Source organism: Tripterygium wilfordii, chromosome 3 (assembly GCF_013401445.1).
Source record: "Tripterygium wilfordii isolate XIE 37 chromosome 3, ASM1340144v1, whole genome shotgun sequence".
NCBI lineage: Eukaryota > Viridiplantae > Streptophyta > Magnoliopsida > Celastrales > Celastraceae > Tripterygium > Tripterygium wilfordii.
This window is the reverse complement of record NC_052234.1, coordinates 3,219,155-3,240,732: the sequence shown is the minus strand read 5'-3', so window position 1 is coordinate 3,240,732 and position 21,578 is coordinate 3,219,155. Positions and strand designations below refer to the sequence as shown.

Sequence of the window (21,578 nt, the reverse complement as noted above, 5' to 3'; positions counted from 1 at the left end):
TCATCCATTGATATTTATCTAAATTTTATTGCTAGTTAATATTAGAAGCATCCGAATTTAATTTGCACTATTGTTAGTAGTTATAGTTGGTAATTAATACAGTCCTCGTGGATTCGACCCCTTTCACTATTATACTGTCAGTTGGCACGTACACTTGCGATTGGGATAAACCCGTCGGTATTGAGTTGCAAGTATTTCTTGCAATAAAAAGTATCGATCAAGTTTTTGGCGCCGTTGCCGGGGACTGTTAAGTTTATTATCAGTTGTTTCTTACGGCAATAGTGTGTAGTTAAGTATTTAGTTGATTTATCCTACTGAAACTTACTTTAAAAAAAAAAAAAAAAAAAAAAATTTCTTGTGCAGGTCCAGAATTGTCTCTTACATTGTATGGTCAACACTCGTTCTCAACATCAACCATTAGAAGAATTTGACCCAGAAATTGAGAGAACAACTAGAGCTTTGAGACAAAGAAACATGGCTGAAAACCCACACAATCATGAGATTCAAATTGCTGGTGGTGCTGGGAATGCAGCGGGTAATGCAAGGATACCCATGATGAACAGATACATCCGGTAGAACATTACCCAGCCATCATGTATTACATATCAACCTACGGGAGCTGCTAATGTCAGCCTGTCACCTCAATTGCTGAACTCTGTACCACATTATGAGGGGCGGTTTGATGAAGATCCACACCAACATCTGAAGGATTTTACTGATCTTTGTCGTACTCAACACATGACAGGGATATCTACTGATAATCTGAAATTGGTGCTCTTTCCATTCACTCTTAGAGGAGGAGCCAAGATGTGGTACAACTCTATTGAAGCAGGTACTATTGGCACGTGGGAGCAGATGGCAACTAAGTTTTTAAGGGAATTTTTCCCAGCCCATAGAACCAAGCAGCTGGTGCGAGAAATTCAAAATTTTCAGCAAAAAGAAGGTGATTTATTCTATGAGGCTTGGAAAGATTTCAAGAGCCGCTTAACTCGTTGCCCAACTCATAATCTGCATAAGGATGATGTTGTGCTGCACTTTTATGAAGGGTTGAATGAGATTAATAGGATGAAGGTTGACTCAGCTTGTAATGGAGTGTTGATGCGAAAAAGTAGTGAGGAAGCGATGGAGCTATTCGAAGAATTGAGTGAAGATTCTCAACAATTTTCTACACGGGGTAGAAGCTCAACAAGGAAGCAAGGCATGTACGAAGTAAGTGCTGACACTATGGTACAAGCTGAGATGGGAAATATCAATCGAAAAATTGACATGATTGTGGAAGCCATGAAGGGAATGAATATGAAAACTTCGGTGCCAGCAAAGCCAGTTATTGTGTGTGCTATTTGTTCAAATAATGACCATGTGACTGAAGCCTGTCCATTGACTTCTATGACAGACCAAGAACAAGCCAATTACTTGGGGCAAGGAAATTTCAACATGAGAAATCAATCTTACCCATGGCGAAATCACCCAAATTTCTCGTGGAGGAATGAACAGAATTCTACTGAAACAACAGCTCCTGCACAGCAAACATCAAAGAGGAGTGACTTGGAGACCACAATGATGCAATTCATGCAGCAAACAACTCAAGCCATCCAAAAATTGGAGACTCAAGTGGGACAAATGGCTAAGGAGATGAGTGAACGAAAGAAGGGAGAATTACCTTCGCAGCCCTTGAATAACCCAGCTGGGCAACCAGAACAATTGAAAGCTATCACAACTCTCAGAAGTGGCAAGCAAATCAACAAGACAGAGCAGTTGAAAACAGAGTCTACAAATTGCAGTAAAGCTACAGACAGGGTACAAATGGGCCGCAAAACTGCACCAGTGGAGACACAGGAATGGGAAAGAGATCCTCCACCTTTCCCGCAAAGGTTTGCCAAAAAGAACACTGATTCTAAAGCAGTTGATATTTTTGAGAATTTGCGGAAGGTTGAAATTAATATTCCATTGCTTGATGCTATTAAACAAATTCCATCTTACGCTAAATTTCTTAAAGAATGTTGTACTAAAAAGAGAAAATTTGCTGCTCATGAAAAAATTACTTTGAAAGAAGAGGTCAGTGCTGTGTTGTTAAACAAACTCCCACCAAAACTCAAAGATCCTGGTAGTTTTACTATACCATGTAAAGTGGGAAATCAATTTTTTGAAAAGGCATTATTAGACTTAGGAGCAAGTATTAATTTGTTACCTTACTCTGTCTATGAAAAACTTGGGTTGGGAGAGCTTCAAGAGACTTCTATAACACTGCAACTAGCTGACCGTAGTGTTAAAAGACCCAAGGGAATTTTAGAGGATGTTCTGGTGACTGTAAATGACTTGATCTTGCCTGCTGATTTTGTTGTGTTGGATATGGAGGATAGTCCTAGATCAACATCTTTGCCTATCATACTTGGACGACCTTTTATGGTTACTGCTGACATGAATATTAATGTGAGAAAAGGGACTGTAACTATGCAAGTAAATGACAAAGAATTGGAATTTCGTGTGTTTGATGCACTTAAATCTCATGATGATCATAGTGATTGTTTTAATGTTGACACTACACATGATCTTGTGAGTGAGGTTTTTCAGGTTACTAGAGTGGATCCAATTGAAGCAGTGGTGGCATATGGTTTGAATGAGAAGACAATTTTGGAGGGAGAGTTGGAGGATGACCGTATAGAGGAGGCCATCCAAGCATTCCAGTTGGACCGGCCTTATGGTGGTAAGAATACTCCTCCATTTGAGCAACTGACGCCTACTAATGCATCTCTTGTTCCTTCCACAGTTAAAGCACCCAAGTTGGAGCTGAAGCAGCTGCCAAGTCACTTGAAATACATCTACTTGGGTGAACATAGCACTTTACCAGTGATAGTGGCTGCAAATCTAAGTTTGGGGGAGGAGGGAAAGTTGATCCGAATTTTGAGACAGCACAAAACAGCTCTTGGTTGGACCATTGCGGACATAAAAGGCATCAGCCCGTCAAGATGTATGCATCAGATTTTTCTGGAAAATAATGCAAAGCCTACCCGAGAAGCACAAAGGAGGTTGAATCCACATATGAAGGAGGTTTTCAAAGCTGAAGTTCTAAAGCTACTTGATGTGGGGGTAATTTATCCGATTTCAGATAGCAAGTGGGTCAGTCCAATTCATGTAGTACCGAAGAAAAGTGGCATTACTGTAGTGAAGAATGAAAATAATGAATTGATACCTACACGAATGACCACGGGATGGAGAGTGTGTATTGATTATAGGAAGTTGAACAACGAAACTCGAAAAGACCACTTTCCGCTACCATTCATTGATCAGATGTTGGAGAGACTAGCTGGGCATAGTCATTATTGCTTTCTTGACGGCTATAGTGGATACAATCAGATTGCCATAGCACCTGAGGACCAAGAGAAGACTACGTTCACATGTCCATATGGCACTTTTGCATACCGAAGGATGCCGTTTGGGTTGTGCAACGCACCAGCTACATTCCAAAGATGTATGATGAGTATTTTCTCTGACATGGTAGAGAAGTTTATTGAAGTTTTCATGGATGATTTCAGTGTATTTGGAGCTGATTTTGATGAATGTCTTGAGCATTTGAGGTTGGTGTTAGAGAGGTGTGAAGAAACCAACCTCGTTTTGAATTGGGAAAAATGTCACTTCATGGTGCAAGAAGGAATTGTGTTGGGTCATCTGATTTCCAGCCGTGGCATTGAAGTCGACAAGGCAAAAATCGAAGTCATATCTAAGCTGCCCCATCCTACAACAGTAAAAGGTGTGCGGAGTTTTCTTGGTCATGCGGGATTCTACCGGAGATTTATTAAAGACTTTTCCAAGATTTCCCAACCTTTGTGTGTATTGCTGACAAAGGATGCTGATTTTGTATGGACAAATGAGTGCAGAACAGCTTTTGACAAATTAAAGGAAGCACTCACCTCAGCTCCTATTATGCAAGTACCTGATTGGGAGTTGCCATTTGAGTTAATGTGCGATGCAAGCGATTACTCCTTGGGGGCTGTTCTGGGGCAGCGGAAAAATAAGACACCATATGCCATCTATTATGCTTCTCGCACCATGAATGATGCTCAGCTGAATTACTCAACAACGGAAAAAGAATTATTGGCGGTGATTTTTGCATTGGAAAAATTCAGATCTTACCTCATTGGCTCCCGAGTTATTGTGTATACGGACCATGCTGCGTTGAGGTATTTAATGACTAAAAAGGATGCCAAGCCTAGGTTAATACGCTGGGTACTTCTTTTGCAGGAGTTCGACTTGGAGATTAAAGATAAAAAGGGAAGTGAGAATGTAGTTGCCGATCATCTTTCTCGGCTGCTACCTGACAATGAACATGACGAACTTCCTTTGGGTGACTCTTTTCCAGATGAACAGCTCCTGTCCATAAACACACTGCCATGGTATGCCGACATTGTGAATTATCTTGTTACTAATTCTTTTCCTACTGACTTGTCTTATCAGGAAAGGAAGCGGATAATTTCACGGGCTAGAGATTACATATGGGATGATCCTTACCTCTTCAAGATATGCCCGGATCAAATTATTCGTAGATGTGTAGCACAATGTGAACAACAAGAGATCTTGACTCATTGTCATGCCTATGCATGTGGAGGCCACTTTGGGCCTAAAAAGACTGCACTTAAGGTATTCCACGCTGGATTTTATTGGCCTACTATTTTTAAAGATGCTTGGAGTTTTTGTAAGACTTGTGACAGATGCCAAAGGACCGGTAACATAGCTGCCAGAGATCAAATGCCTTTAACAAGTATTCAAGTCCTTGAACTTTTTGATGTATGGGGAATTGACTTCATGGGCCCTTTTCCTAACTCTTTTGGCTTTGAATATATTTTAGTTGGTGTTGATTATGTGTCCAAATGGGTCGAGGCTGTCCCCTCACGAACTAATGATCATCGAGTGGTTGTGAAGTTTTTGCAGGACAATATTTTCTCTCGTTTTGGGATGCCACGAGCAATCATTAGTGATGGTGGCAGGCACTTCAATAATTATGCATGTTCGGCCCTAATGAAGAAATATGGGATCACTCACCGTGTGGGAACCCCATATCATCCTCAGACGAGTGGGCAAGTGGAGATAAGCAATAGAGAAATCAAGGCCATTCTTGAGAAGACGGTGAATCCAAATAGAAAAGATTGGTCTCTTCGTTTGACTGATGCTTTGTGGGCCTACAGGACTGCATACAAAACACCCATTGGGATGTCTCCATTCCGGTTGGTTTATGGGAAAGAGTGTCACTTGCCAGTTGAATTAGAGCATCGAGCTTATTGGGCTATTAAAAAGCTAAATTTTGACATGAAGGCAGCTGGAGATAGGCGTCGCTTGCAACTAAACGAGCTTGAAGAATTACGGCATGAAGCCTATGAGAATGCCAAATTATACAAGGAGCGTGCAAAGCAGTACCATGACAAGAAGCTTGTACGGAAAATTTTTTCTGTAGGACAGAAGGTGCTGGTGTATAACTCTCGTTTGAAATTGTTTCCGGGAAAACTCAAATCAAAGTGGCATGGCCCGTATGTGATACAAGCTGTGTTTCCTCATGGTGCATTAGAATTAAAACATCAATATTCTGATCACACATTTAAGGTTAATGGCCATCGAGTGAAGCTTTATTGGGAGAATGTACAAGTTACTGTGGATGAAGTGGTATATCTCCACTCTATTGATGTCTGACCGAATCTAAGGCTATGTCCGGCTGAAGACAATAAATTTAGCACTTCATGGGAGGTAACCCATGTGGAAGAGAAGCATATTTTTGACAACTTAAATCAGCTAAGTCTCTCTTCCTTTTCCTTCACTTATTTGTGTTCGTTGGTTTCGTCATTGCAAAATTTCTGTTTGTTTTTCTTTTTAAACATTGAGGACAATGTCAATTTCAAGTTTGGGGGAGAGGGAATTTGCTTTTGCCGAAAAGTTTTGAAAAAAAAAAACATTAGTGTTTTTAGAAGAGAATTGGCATACTTGTGCTTAATTGTTATGAAGTGCTTTTGAGACTGATGGTGTGAGTATTTGCATGACCTTTTGCAATGAATGTCTGCTTAGTTTACACATTATTTACAGCACCAATTAGCTTGTGAGGAGCCTTCAGAAAATTTTGTGTGCTATGAATTTCATGACTTTGTATAGCTAGAACTTGCATTAGACCATCTGAAGTAAATACTATGTTTTTGTTCTTTGAAAGTGATGAAGGCATTCTTTGTTAATTTTTGGCCTACCTTGAACCCAGCTGTTGCTTCCAATCCTTTCATTGAATTTCTCTGCTCTTGTGATAAACCTTCCCATCTATGTGATGTGTTATGCCTGTGTCATAAGTCATAAAATAGTATCCATCATGAGGCTATGGTCAAGGTGTTTGGAAGGTTATGAGGAGTCTAAGTGTGGTGTTGAATGGAGAAATCTGAACAGTGGAGAGAAGTGTATAAGTAGAGTGCTGGGGACTTTGTAGCCTTTGTGCAGCCTAAGTGTGGCCTGAAGTGTATACAATTAAGCGGTGACCCATGCCAACCAAAAAAAAAAAAAAAAAAAAAAAAAAAAAAGATAAATATATATATGGAGTAGGGTTGGTGCCAGGCCCTACAGCCGCCGCAACCCCTAATTTTCTCTTCTACCTCTTGCACCTAAAGACAGGGGAGATTACCTTTCTAAAAAGAAAAAATTGGGTTAATTCTCTCAATTTTGGCAACAATACCGAGTTCATTAATGGCTACAAGAAGTGCAAAGAGGAAGAAGGAGTTAGCAAGCAAGAAGAAGGGAAAGGTGGTTGAGAGTGCGGATGTCCCTGTGGAGGAAGAAGAGGGTTTTGACCGATTCATATCCCCGGCAGTGCAAATCGAGTGTGAGGAAGTGTGGTCGAAGCGGGCTTTGCATGTGGAACGCCATGTTGTGGTGGAGCACTTCCAACGGGTTAACTGGTATTACAAATTGAAAGAGAGGGGATGGCTCGGCATCACCAGTGTTCCAGGTGTGGCTATTTGGCAATTGGTTTATGAGTTTTATGCCAATTTGATAGTTAATGATAACCACTGTATGGCATATGTGCGAGGTAAGCAGTTCTTTTTCAACCCAAGAAGGGTTTCATCTGTTTTGAGCTTACCCGAACCATTGAAGAAACCTAGCTTTAAATTTAGGGATTTTGGAACTTCGAATGTTGATATTGTGTGGCCTGATTGGAGGATTGTGGTTGAAACTCTGACTGGGAATAGTAGTGATGAGCCGAACAAAAATGTGATTTTATATGTAGATTTGATGCAACCTTATAGACTGTTAGCTCAGATAGTGACCAGGAATGTGATACCTGTGACTCATCTCTCCACTGTTAATGCAAAGTCTTGCTATTTGATGTATGCCATTATTTGTGATTTGGATTTTTGCATGGCAAGTACTATATATGATCACATTGTTAAAGTGAAAGAGGACAATAAACCTGGTCAGGTGCTGCCGTTTGGAGTACTAATCACTACTTTGTGTCTTGCTGAAAGTGTGGAAAAGGAGCTGGGTGATGTTCAGGAGAAAAGGAAAGCACCTCTTAACAGGTTTTGGTTTGATAGAAGTGAAGTGCAGCTTGTTAGGCAGCAGCAGAAAACTTCTGGGACAGCTGAGGAGTCTCGGGTGCATAATACTGAAGAAGGAACTGTTGGTGCAGGTTGTGGTAATTTGGACGAAAGGTTGGAGGCTGTTGAGGAGAAAGTGACTGATTTGGGTGTCGAAGTTGAGCAAGTTGGGAGTTTGCAGGGGCAGGTTATAACCCGGTTGGAGCATCTTGAATCAACAGTTGAGTCACTTCAAATGAGTATTGGGACACATATGCATGAGATGAAGGAGGCAATGCAGAGGTTTGAGGCTCAACAGAGGGAGATGTTTGATTTGATTCGTGATGGAAGCCTACCCTGAAGTTATGTGGATGTGTGCTGGTGTTCTAGTTAGGTTGCTGACAATCTTATTTGTTATTTTGGAGTAGGGGAGTTCTCTTTTGGTACTTTATTATGTTGGGATGGTTAGATGGTGTTAGGATTAGTCGTATGATGGATGCCTATTTTTGAGACTGTGTGATATATGGCATGATCATCACATATTTTGTTAAACCATACCCGTATCTAACCTATGTATTCATTGACGCTTATCCTTGTTGCATTGTGCCTGCTTGTGATTGGATCATGATAACTTTGGTTTGAATCCAGTTTATATTTATTTTGTTCATTTTTTTAGCCTTCCTTAGCCAAATTTCTTGCCCCAATAAAGTCCTTCTGATTTATTGAATGAAAATTTTAGTGTGAAGTAAGATTGGTGGACATGTGAGCATATGGCTGCAGGTTATGAATTCATAAGAGAGTAAACACTACCCTTATACACTTGAGTGAAAATTCTCTTCTACATATTATGTGCGTACCTTGGTGAGGGTGTGTGAGAATAATTGTGTAAACCAAAGTGGTTGTGAGCAGAGTTAGGGCTGTGCAATTTTCTACTGGATGTCAATATTGCATTGCAATAATGAGAGAGTACTTGTAGTGCCAATTCTTGATTGCAGATTTTCAACTGATGCTTAAATGGTTTAAACTTTTTCTTGATTACTTGCTTGAGGACAAGCAAGAGTGAAGTTTGGGGGATTTTGTTGGGTGTAAAATACACCTACTTTTACGGGCTTAAAATTACTATTTTTCTATGTTGTTTAGTGCAAAATACTACCCACATTGGTGTTTTTATGCACAGGTACTGCGGGAGAATAAATTCATTACTGGACAGAATTTGTAACCTGTTTTGCAACTTGTCGCGGCCGCAGAACGTGGGAACCAGACTTGTGTTAATTAAGTTGCTGACGTGGCAAGGACAATTGGGCCAGTTTAGGGTTTGCTAAAGACTATATAAGGCGTGTTAAGCTGAGAAAAAAGGAGACTTTTACTTTGCGCAGCCGAAGACCAAAGATTGAGGAAGTGGGTGTCGGCAGGAAGGAGGAGAAGCAACATCAAAGCTGGGCACATCAATTCTTCAGCAAATTTCTACTCTTCCATTGATTTGAACATTGTCTATGAGTATTTATATGGTTTTAATTTTAAGCATGTGTAGCTAAACTCTTTTCTAGCTAGGGTTTGGTAATTCTTCTACCATAAACCTTGTGCACAGATTTAATTGACAATCAGACTAAGTTTAATTCTTTGTTCTCTGGATTAATTGTTTATTTCCTATTGTTATGCATGCCTGATCAACATCATAATTTTAGGAATTGTTAGTTAAACATATTCGGCTGACCATGACCCGGTGTTTGACGAAGTAACAAGAACTTGCGTAAGATCCAAGTTTTGGGAACATAGGACATAATTGATTGGGTAATAGACCATTATCCTAGATTGTGCAACTGTCGATTTCCTAGTGCTTATGCTTGTCTTAGGAAACTCTTAGGATAGACCAACCAAGACTCCTTTGATAAGAAAAGATCTTGCAACTGGACCAAAGTCAGGATCGTTGTTTAGGGAAATCTAATTGACTGCAGCTGGACCAAGGCCTTTCAATTGACATTGTTAGACTTTTAAATTGTGTGATTGCATATTAATCTGTGTGCACAGGTGGAGGTAGTTGGCAAGCTAAACCCAAGCTAGTTTTTCATCCATTGATATTTATCTAAATTTTATTGCTAGTTAATATTAGAAGCATCCGAATTTAATTTGCACTATTGTTAGTAGTTATAGTTGGTAATTAATACAGTCCTCATGGATTCGACCCCTTTCACTATTATACTGTCAGTTGGCACGTACACTTGCGATTGGGATAAACCCGTCGGTATTGAATTGCAAGTATTTCTTGCAATAAAAAGTATCGATCAATATACATCTTGACAACCTACGACTATAAGGCATGGTTGGAGCCATCCAACTTGATGGCAATCTGTGCAGTCAGATCGTCATAGGTCGGTGCATGGGATTGAGTTTGGTTTTGGGATCAATCTTCTGCCATCCTTGTCGTCAGATCTTTTAATATAGAGTCAGTGGAATTTCCATCGTGTTGTACCACGCCGAATGAAGGACCTTCCATCCTCTTTTAGTCGTAGCAGAGGTTCATGAGAAACAACTCTTCTGATACCATGTTAAACGGAAGTATTTGTTATATTATCTTAGCAACCTTTACAACAGTATTTACAACAGTATATATATCAGTACACAGTAGGGTTTTTTCTAGCTATACACGGCCAAAATTATCTAAGTAAACCGTTGTGTCTATCCTTGAAAGAAGGGATTCAAGTAAGATCTATTTCCTATATGTGGATACAAAAATCTAGACGATCCACGCATCAGCTGCTGAGATGGTTGACGCATCGGCAAGCCTCTGTGAATCCTACAAGAACGAGGGAGAAGGCGGCCCTTTGTGACCCGATAACACTCCGACGCTTAAGTCAGTAATTTTATTCAAAGAATCAAAGTGAAAGTGAAATGTCTCGATTATGAGAGCCTACCTGGGATGAGTTTGATCATCCTCATTTAATAGTGTTGTAGCTCGTATCTATTGGGATTTTTATATCCTAATTGTTCAGTTTGTTGAGATCTTGATATTGAGGTTGATATCTTGACGTTGAGATTGTCATACGAGGTTGTGATATGAGGATTTTTCATGATCCCTAGGTTGTGGTTAGGAAGCATTCCCTCTTTGGGTTGAGACTAGATACTTCCCTAAATCATACATGGTTGTTAGGTTGGTATTGCACGACTGTTAGGATTCTCACATTCCCTTTTCCTTGGGTTGACTTCTTAGTTTGACTCATAGCTAGATTGTCTCTGGGAAGTCATTCCTCTGTATGCCACCTATTATGGTAGATAGGATATGGAGTGTTATGGCAGGTAGGATAAAATCCCTCATGATCCCTGATCTTCTTCACATTTGAATTTAGCTTGAGGTATTATTCATGGGAGTGAGACAGATCCTCTCCTAACCTCTTCCCTAGTACGATGCTTCCTGGAAGCTGGTCATACATTTCTCATTCTCCATCCCACGTGTCCTGCTGACCTGGCATGTGTCATTTTATTTGTTCACACTATAATTTCTCCTATCAATTATGAAAGAGTCAAATTTACAACTCATGCCAACATTAGGTTCATGATATCTTCAAAAAAAGGAAGACTCTTTCTAAACCATTATGGGACATTTGGTTGGTGTTTTGAGGGGGGAATGAGGGTGGGATTAAATATTCTCTTATTTGGTTGAGTTTTGGAGGGTGGAATCTCAAACTCATTCCTTGCTCTATTCTCCTTTTGTGGAGAATAGCCAACCTCACCAAAATGGTGAGAATGACTATTCTCCACAAAAGAGAATGAGTTTTGATGTGTAAAAGGCTCTTTTATCATTGTTATAAAATATTGTTTTATTTTCTAAAAAGAAAAAATGGATAATATGAAAATTGTACTATTAATATTTGGGAAAATTAAAGATTTGTCCCTTATTGAAGAGTTTTGTTTCAAGAAGGACACTCTTAAAAGTCTTATTCCATAAAGTCCATGTAATTTGAACTAATATTCCAAAAAAGACAAAAAGTTAAAAAATAAATGATTTTATTGTCTAAAATACCCTCATCTTCATCCTCAAACATGACACATGTCTCCTGCACATGATTCATTTTTGAACTCTGTCGGAAGCTTCGTCTCCGCCGTTGGAAGCTTCTTCTCCGCCCCTCATGGCTTATTCGAGAGTTCTATATCATTTTTTAGTGATTTTTCATCCCCATTTTTGTTGTATTCAAACTAGATCTACTCATACTCATCACGAGACCTATAGATCTTGTAGTTTTCCTTCGATTTGTCATCACATCATTATTTTCGACATTTTCTGTGGTGATTTTCGTGATTTTTTGGGATCTATAGACTGCAGATGATATGTTTTCTATTTCGATTAATTTGATATCTGTCATAATATTATTTGTCTTGCTAAATGTTATCTATCTTGTTAAAATGTTATCTGTATTTAATGAAATGTTATATGTTTGAAGTTTCGAAACAGATAACATTTCAGAAAAAAAAAAAAGAGTTCGAAAAAGCAATAAAACCTCATAGGTGATGTGCCTTGATCCGTGGAGTTGATTGGGGCGTTGATAGTCGCCGGCGTTGGCCATATGGACCGGATTTAGCTTTTTTTCAAACGGTGGCTGTGATTTCACAAAGCTTTTTCGGCGACTCAAGTGATAATCGACTGTGGGTGATGCTTTGATCGAGTTGATTTAGAGCTTTATTTCGATAGTTGGCTTGTTGAAAATGATGGACGGACGGCCAACTTCCGATATGGTGGAGCAAGGAATGAGGAGGAGGAGGAAGAAAGAAGGAAGGAAGATATTTTCGTAAGTTGGTAGGTTTTGTCATTTTTTCTAAAGTTTTTTTTAGATTGTCCTTGTTTGGATATAACTTTTAGTTTTTGTCCTTATAGGTAAAAACCCCTTAATATTTTCACACTCATGCTCATTCTTTATTTTATACCAAGCATTACCATGCACATCCTATTCTTATCTCACACTCACCTTGCACTTATCTCCTACTTATCTCACACAATTATGAACCAAATGTCCCATTAGGATATTAGGAACTGAACCCTTGGTCGTTATATATCTTATTTAATAATTACTGCGTGTAAAAATTTAAGTAGCATCCAGGATTACCTAGAATGGAAATTTTAGTAGATAATAAAAAATAGATTTATATAGAATAGCGATTCTAATGAATGATTCAGAAATAGACAAAAAATTATATGGAATCATGAAAGACGAAAAAAGACTTCGGATCTAGTCAGACCATATCATTCTATTGTATATTGACAATTTCAAAAAACTGCTCATACTATGAGCATAGTGTGCTGGTGGTCGGGCAACTATGCCCCCATCGTCTAGTGGTTCAGGACATCTCTCTTTCAAGGAGGCAGCGGGGATTCGACTTCCCCTGGGGGTAAGGTATTACGAAAGGAAAAATTGATCAGGGATTCTCAGTAAGCCCAGAATTTATTCTTCCTGGGTCGATGCCCGAGCGGTTAATGGGGACGGACTGTAAATTCGTTGGCAATATGTCTAGAGGAGGGTGGCGGCTTGGAGTTGAACAAGCAAGCCAGAAGTTTCAAAAGGAACTGCCTCGTAATTAGTGTATTTGCTTTTAATTAATCAACAACGAAAAACCCGTTTAGTCAACATGGAACAGATCTGCTTAACCAGTACTAGTCAACATGTCCCCTTTACTTTGCCGAATTTTTCCCACTTTAATTTGTTGATTTTTCTACTTTAATATTAAATAGCAAGCAGAAAAACCAATCCAGCTATCACCTTCAAGAGAAACTACCACGTCAAATGTCAAAAACCATCCAACATTGCATGCATGCATGCGGATCCCACTGGAAAGGATAATCCATGCGTATACGAAATGATATGTGTATAACAGCTATAATTCTCATGTTTGACTTTTGACATTAACAATTTAACATTTATTTTATTGCATATAAATATAAATATAAAATGTGTTTTCCCTGGGATTGGGGGCTTCAATTCCGACTCCAATTCTACCTCAAAACTACGTTAAATCATGAATTAAAATGTGTAATTAAATATTTTTGCTATTCATAATGTTAATATATAGTAGATTTTGGGGAAAAAAAATTCTAAATACTAAATTTTAAACCCTCAATCCTAAACTCTAAACACTAAAAATTAAGTCATAAACTCTAAACCTTAAACTCTAAACTCTAAACACTAATTTCTAACTCCTAAACTCTAATATGTCATTTTCATGATTTAACATGATTTTTGAGGGATAATTGTAGTAAGGAATTGAAACCCCTCCCATTCCGTTTTTTTCCCAACTCTACATACATTGATTATGGTAAGTAGTATTCTATTGTTGATAAGTCAAAAGTAGAATAAGTCATGCACACACTCTTTCAAATATATAAAAATAGATTGAGTCACATATTGCTAGCATAATATGTTGATTGTGTCACTCACGGGATACCTATCTCATCCTATAAATTGTTGCATTAAAATGTATCCTGCACCAATTCTTCGAATGTAGAATAAGTCATGCACACACTCTTTCAAATATATAAAAATAGATTCAGTCACATATTGCTAGCATAATATGTTGATTGTGTCAGCCACGCGTTACCTATCTCAACCTATAAATTGTTGCAGTAAAATGTATCCTGCACCAATTCTTCAATTTCAATTCCTCTCTCTACTCTCAACTACTTATACTCCTTTTATTTCAATATGGCAGCTTCAGCTTCTCAACATTTAAACAAAACTGGTGCTTTAGTGTTGATGCTGTTTCTCATGAGCACAACATGCCAAGCACAGCTTTCTTAAACCTTCTATCAGAATACATGTCCTAATGCACTCAGTACCATTAGAACATCAATAAGATCTGCAATTGCGAGAGAACGTCGAATGGCGGCATCGCTCATTCGTCTCCATTTCCATGATTGTTTCGTTCAGGGATGTGATGCATCGATCTTACTCGATGAAACATCATCAATCCAAAGTGAAAAGACTGCAGGTCCTAATGATAAATCTGTTAGAGGCTATGAAGTCATAGACAATGCCAAGGCTGAAGTAGAGAAAGTATGTCCTGGCATTGTATCTTGTGCTGACATTATCGCAGTGGCTGTGAGAGATGCATCTGAATATGTAAGTGTATATATTTATAAATTTGTAGTATTTAAGGTTTTGGGTTTTGGGCTCAGAACTTAAACTAACTTTTGGATTTTGTTAGGTGGGTGGTCCATCTTGGACTGTGAAGCTTGGAAGACGGGACTCGACCACTGCAAGCAGATCTCTAGCTGAAAGTGGACAGCTTCCTAGTTTTCTAGACGGTGTTGATCGACTTATATCTGTTTTCCAAAACAAAGGCCTTAGTGCAAGAGACATGGTTGCACTGTCAGGTTCCCACACAATCGGACAAGCTCAATGCTTCACATTTCGCCAGAGGATATACGATAACACAAGTGACATCGATGCTGGATTTGCTAGCACTCGCAAGCGCGGCTGTCCAAGTAGTGGCAGCGACAGGAATTTGGCACCGCTCGATTTGGTGACTCCTGATTCTTTCGACAACAATTATTTCAAGAATTTACAACAAAAGAAGGGGCTTCTTCATTCGGATCAAGTTCTCTTTAGTGGCGGATCCACGGACAGCATTGTCAATGATTATAGCAGGAACCCCAGCACTTTCAAGAATGATTTTGCATCGGCCATGATCAAAATGGGAGACATTGATGTTCTTACGGGTTCCGCTGGCCAGATAAGAAGGATTTGCAGCGCAGTCAACTAGTACTCGCAGTACTCTTCATTTGTCATCATTTTGTCATCCTTTTTTTCTTTTTTGATTACATCGGATGTACTACTCAATCAAATTGTATACCCATTCGTATTGGAAAATTTGTGTCCTTTGTATTAACTATATATGCTTGCTCATCTATTTCTTTATTATATATTGGTATGCGAGTTTGGGAATAATGCATCCAATTGTCGTTTGAGGGATTGGAACATAACATCTAATAATTGACGTGATATTTTTATCAAGGGAATTTGTAGAAAAATATAGAAAGGATAAAAAAAAATCTATTTAGTATTTATAATCTTGGAGAAAGAATAGGGAGAAGAATCAAAATGGCCCCTAAACTTTGACGACTGAGTCGATTGAGTCACTGAACTTTATTTCGGATCAAATAAGCCCCTGAATTATAATGAACACTAACCGTTAGCCCTCCATTATGTTTTCCATCCAAAATCGCTGATGTGACTAATTTTTGTTGACATGGTAATATCATTTAGAAAACATGAAATGACATGAAAAATATAAGGAATTAAAAACTAAAGTACGTCTAACCCTAAAAACCAAGTCTAACCCCAAAAGTCAAATTCTCAAACGTATTCATGGGAGTTTTGTCAGATTCTATGAAGAACGAGGGGTTTATGGATGGACCAATAGAGCACGCATGCCTGTTGTGGTCAACAAGAGAAACCCACCCTTGGATGATCTAGAGATAGGGGTCGGTATCGGGCAGGGCAGGACAGGACAGGACAGGACAGGACAGGTCAGCCCGATTTTGAGAATCGGGCTTTGGACCGGGCATGACCCTCAAAATGAGGCCCATGCCCCTAAGGCACAAGGCTTTGGGTCGGGCCCGATTTTTGACTATTTAATATTTATATATGTATTATATATATGTATATGTATTATACAAGAATTCTCATATAAGGGTCTAACGTAAGGGTGTAAAATAAGAGTTTATGTTTAAACAGTGGACCACACTTGTTATCTCATTCATCCACACCATTAAAAAATAACTCTTATTTTACACCCTTACATGAGACCCTAATGTGAGAATTCCTCATATTATATATATATATACACACACACACATTGCACATATATATACACACACAGACGGGGCACATATATATATACAAACAGCTTCAACTTTAGAAAAGTCAACCACCACACCCTCCTTAGAGATTACGTGACCTTGAAACTTTACTTTGTTCACCCAAATTCACACTACTTAACCGACATAACTATTTTCTTATAATATTCGTTAACTATTATATTCGTATCCAAAAGGTAATTATCGTCATTGTAACCTACCATAAAACATCATGTGTAATATTTATTCTATACACTTTTCTATATGAAAAAGAATCATCAAGTACCGCTGAAACTATAAAAATCAAAAGTCCACCAGTATCATCTACAAAGGAATTATTAGCTTATCCAATATATCAAAATCACACAATGTTACTACAATAGGATCACCAATCAAACCCTTAAAACCAACTATCGTTCCAAAAAAATTATTTGTTACACTGTAATCATCATATTCCAATCAAGACATCACAAATACCATTGTAAAATTTCCGTCACTAATGTTATTTTTAATTTATTATTTCCGTATTTTTATCTTTTAAATGCGATTATTAATATTATAATTTGACTAATATAATTGTATTTAAAATTCATTAAAAATATTTACGATAAAAATCAATTACGTAAAAATTTGTTTAAGGCTATTTGTCAAACTTTTCACAATACAAAACAACCCCAAAAGCTAACCTTCATCAAAAGTGTGCACATCATCCTCGCAATCGTCATCGGGGTTATCATAGGGTGGTTACATCCCAAACCAAGCAAAGAGGTCTTGCATCATTCGACTTTCTTGTTGTATCTTCCGGTCTTGTTCCTCCAACCTCCGGTCTTGTTGCTGCATCATTTGGCTTTGCATCTACACCAACTGCTTACAGAACTGCAACTCCTCCTACAAGGTGTTGATCATAGTTCGTTGATCTATGAACTGATCCTGTAACTCAGAATTCAATTGAGCCACACGATCCTCTATCTGCTGCAGCAAATACTGAGGATGCGATCCAAATGTCCGCTATAAGAAAATGAACAGCGCAAACGATGCGACTCTGATACAAGACGGTAGATACATCCTTTCTTATTGAACCCCCTACCCGCCTCGAAGAATATGGAGTTCCCATCCAACGGTTCAACGATGACTCTCCGATGGTCGATGCTTGAGTGGACCGAGCTTCCTTCAGCTTGTTGAATTCATCTTGTATCAATATTAAAAAAATTATAATATCAAATATCATCATGATTTAAATATCTTATTAATATTCAAATTTAACAAGATTTATATTACTTACATATGTATTGGTTGCTCGTTCTTCAACGAATTCTTGAGTACCCTTTTTTGATAGGTACGAATAAATACCTCAGCCTGAGTGGGGTCCTGACTATATTCTTCTTTCTGTAATTTAAGTTAAACGACAAGTTTGACGGATCGAGTTTAACACAAGAGGGGGGGTGAATTGTGTCCCCAAATTCCAATTGGAATCCCTTTTTCAATTTAAACAAATTAATGGCAATTAACAAAGAAACCTCCACTAATGCAATTATCAACCTCAAGCAAATTATCAACACACAAGGGCAGAAAATCAGTTTTAATGCATGGTCTTGCAATGACCAAAATAGTTTAGGAAACAATTAAACACTTAGTCAATCAACATGCAAACAATGCAATGAACAAAAATTGACACAACGATTTATAGTAGTTCGGAGACCCTTCTCCTACGTCTACTACCTAGGTTCACCAACCTAGGATTTTCAACCTCCACTAAGGATGTGGTTTTCTCAAGAGCTCCACAAAACTCACAAGGGTTTTTAGGTCACCCTTGAAACTGAAGATTTCAAGACAATCTTCAAACTTTACAACCAAGGGTTTCTAAGAACTCCCTCAAACTTCAATGTTTGTAATATGCCCTAACAAAGGGACTTTCTCAATGGGTTTTTTAGCCAAGGTTCTCACAACTAGCACTAAGCTATTTAAGTGAAGAACTTTCAATAACAACAATCACACACTCACGGGTAGGATTTTCAAGTAGGTAAGGTGAGGTGATTTTGGGAGAAATAACACCTTGAGCTTAAGTGAAAGCACCCTCTCTTTGCAGCAGCAAAATGGTGAGAAGGCCTTGAGTAGTGGCTCAAGAAGAAGCTGGGATTTTAGTAGACAATGGATGCTTGAATGCTTGAAAGCTTTGAACAAAGTTCTCTCTTGATTGTAAATGCTTCTCCAAGTTGTATGAAAGGGAAGATCCTCTTTTAAAGGCAATTCTCTCCTATGCTTGCAGCCATTGGATCAAACTTCAAGAGTTGATCTCTACCATCCATTGCAGCTCCTAATCTTGGTCATTGATGATTTGAGCAAACAAATCTCCACCATAGAGCATATAGACGTTGCACATGCTCCTTTTTTTAAGTCAAAAATTGCAAGCAAGAAAGTTGTCTTATGCACAACCATTTGATCAATGTATGTCTTCAAATCTTGACCATTCAAACTCTCTTTAATTCTCAGCCATGGATGTAGATTGTACTATGCCATCTTGTCCCTTCATTTTGAATCAAAGACTTCAAAAGTGATCCCTTAGTCAAGGATCTTGTTTGATTGCACCAACATAACTTTCTTGGTAGCACATGTCTTGAGTGAAAATGTCAAGGATCTTGTTTGATTGCACCAACATAACTTTCTTGGTAGCACATGTCTTGAGTGAAAATGTCAAACAAGAATATATCACTAATGATAGAGAGGACAAGGTTTGTCCCACATGTTTGAAAAGAGTTGTATCTCCATGAAGACCACAACCAATAGCCTCAATGTTTGATTCATTCAACTTGATTAAGTGCCTTAGTGGAAAGTTGGCAAATATAGGATTTTTCATAGTTTCCTAGAGCTCCAAGCTCATTCTTAGAAACTGGACTTCGACCACTCTTGAACATACTGAATTCTGAGCCATATGAGACCACAATGATGATTAACCTACAAGGAAATAGGAGGTAGAACTCCCCAATTGCATGTAAGCTCAAAGAGCTTCATATAGAGCGCATAGGTTAATTATATTAGAAAAACAACCCAGAAAATTCATATTACTGCATGATAAATCATTTTATATGTATTAGAATGTCCATGTAAAATTTCATAACAATCGGAAATCGTTTGGTCACTCAACCAAGCAATTTGATCACTAATAGTGAAACCGATAAATTTTAAGTGTAAATTCAAAGTCATTTTGCAAACTCAGTGTAAATGGCCTTTTCTCTTGAACTTTACTAAGTCAAATATGTTCATAGTGATGAAACTAAGATGCACACGAAATTTCATTTAAATCGGAGTTCATTTGGTTCACCACGTTCACAAAGAACACATATGCACAAAATTAGGTAAAACCTAGTTTTGGCGGAATTTAAGCATATGACCAAATATATATGTGATGCACTTAATTTCTCATGATTATAGTCCTAGAACATATATTAAACCTTCATGTATATGTGATTCAAGTTTCAAGTCATTTGGACCTAAGTTGGTTAAGATATGATAATTGGAAAATTGATGCTCTAACTTAGTCCATGTATGTTTGTTTTCAAAACTTAATTTCCAGCACTATCTAAAAAATATATAGTCATTTAAATTCAATTCATATAAATCAAATATTGCTTTAATGTTTCATTATGATTTATAAATGATTTAATATCATCAAAATTAGACATATAGGACCATAGGTCCAACAATCTCCCCCTTTTTGATGATTACAAAACATGCATGATATAAATGTCTATTTGATTGTAATTGAATTTAATATCAATTCAAAGTGCATTAAAAAGTTTAATGATATCAATTTAAAACACTTTTGAAACTCATATACAACTTTAGTTAAGTAAGCTTAGCTCCCCCTTACTTTAACATCTATTCTCTCCCAATCATGGCATATACACTCCCCCTTAAGTTATGCCTATATATGCATTTTGGCAAATGATTTTAATGCAATTTATCATCATGTCTCTCCCCCTTTTTGTAATAAATCAAAAAGTGGAGAACTAAGGGGTTGATGCAAGTTTTGGAAAAGATTTATAAGCATTTTTGAGATTTTATCACAAAAGTGATTTAAGACCATAAACATACTTCAAATAATATCAAAACTAGTTCTCATCAACAAATAGTCATGGCAACACACCAATTGAACTAATAGAACCTAAGTGACCTAATTTGGAGCCTATCACACTAAGTGACCCATGGCCTCCTAATGACACTAGGTCACTCCCCCTTCAATCATGCATACCAATTTATACATTTAGCTTATAAGCACATATCACCAAGAAAATATAATAAGCATTCAAGTTCAATCTTGGGATATCAATCAAACAAGGATATGCATTCAAGAAATATGCTCTCAAGGTGCTTCACACAAACCCAATGCATTTCTTAGTTTTATGAATCTATCCTTAGCTAAAGGTTTAGTGAACAAATCGGCAATATTATGTTCCCCTTCTACATGTTCAAGCACAATGTTCTTTTTAGCAACATGATCTCTAATGAAATGATGTCTAATGTCTATATGCTTAGCTTTACCATGATATCTAGGATTCTTAGACAAATGTATGGCACTTATGTTATCACAAAGAATTGGAATGTTTGAAAATTCCATATTAAAATCAAGCATTTGTTGTTTAATCCAAAGCAATTGGCAAGTACAACTACCAATAGCCATATATTCGGCTTCGGTAGTGCTCAAAGCAACACATGTTTGCTTCTTGGAGAACCAAGATATGAGCATATTTCCTAGGTATTGACAAGTACCACTAGTACTTTTCCTATTTATTTTGTAACCCGCAAAGTCGGCATCTACAAATGAATGCAAGTCAAATGAAGATTTCTTATCATACCACAACCCTAGGGAAGGTGTGTCCTTTAAGTACCTAAGAATCTTCTTTATGGCCATGAGATGTGTTTGCTTAGGATTAGATTGAAATCTTGCACACATGCAAACACTAAACATAATATCGGGCCTAGATGCGGTCAAGTAAAGTAAACTACCAATCATTGACCTATATCGCTTTTGATCAACATCATTACCATCTAGGTCGGGTTCTAATTTGGTTCCCACTCCCATAGGTGTGGATGAACCTTTAGAAATATCCATGCCAAACCTTTTTAATATCTCATTTGTATACTTAGTTTGACTAATGTGAGTGCCAAGTGGGGTTTGTTTAATTTGTAAACCTAGAAAGTAA

At 37.8% G+C, this 21,578-nt stretch overlaps 1 protein-coding gene and 1 pseudogene across 1 annotated transcript; both read left to right on the top strand.

The window, feature by feature from the left end:
• Positions 1-2,463: 2,463 nt before the first annotated feature.
• LOC119995517 overlaps positions 2,464-21,578 on the top strand; it is a 77,263-nt pseudogene continuing 58,148 nt past the window's right edge.
• On the top strand, positions 14,030-15,392 carry LOC119995102 (peroxidase 5-like). Its single transcript, XM_038841482.1, has 2 exons — positions 14,030-14,638; positions 14,724-15,392. Exons 1-2 carry the CDS (start codon positions 14,399-14,401, stop codon positions 15,279-15,281), a joined length of 798 nt encoding a protein of 265 aa, XP_038697410.1. The 5' UTR covers positions 14,030-14,398; the 3' UTR covers positions 15,282-15,392.

Coding starts and splice junctions, on each gene's coding strand:
- LOC119995102 (XM_038841482.1), top strand. CDS start 14,399: ATGGCGGCATCGCTCATTCGTCTCCATTTCCATGATTGTTTCGTTCAG. Junction 14,639..14,723: donor TGAGAGATGCATCTGAATAT/GTAAGTGTATAT, acceptor GGATTTTGTTAG/GTGGGTGGTCCATCTTGGAC.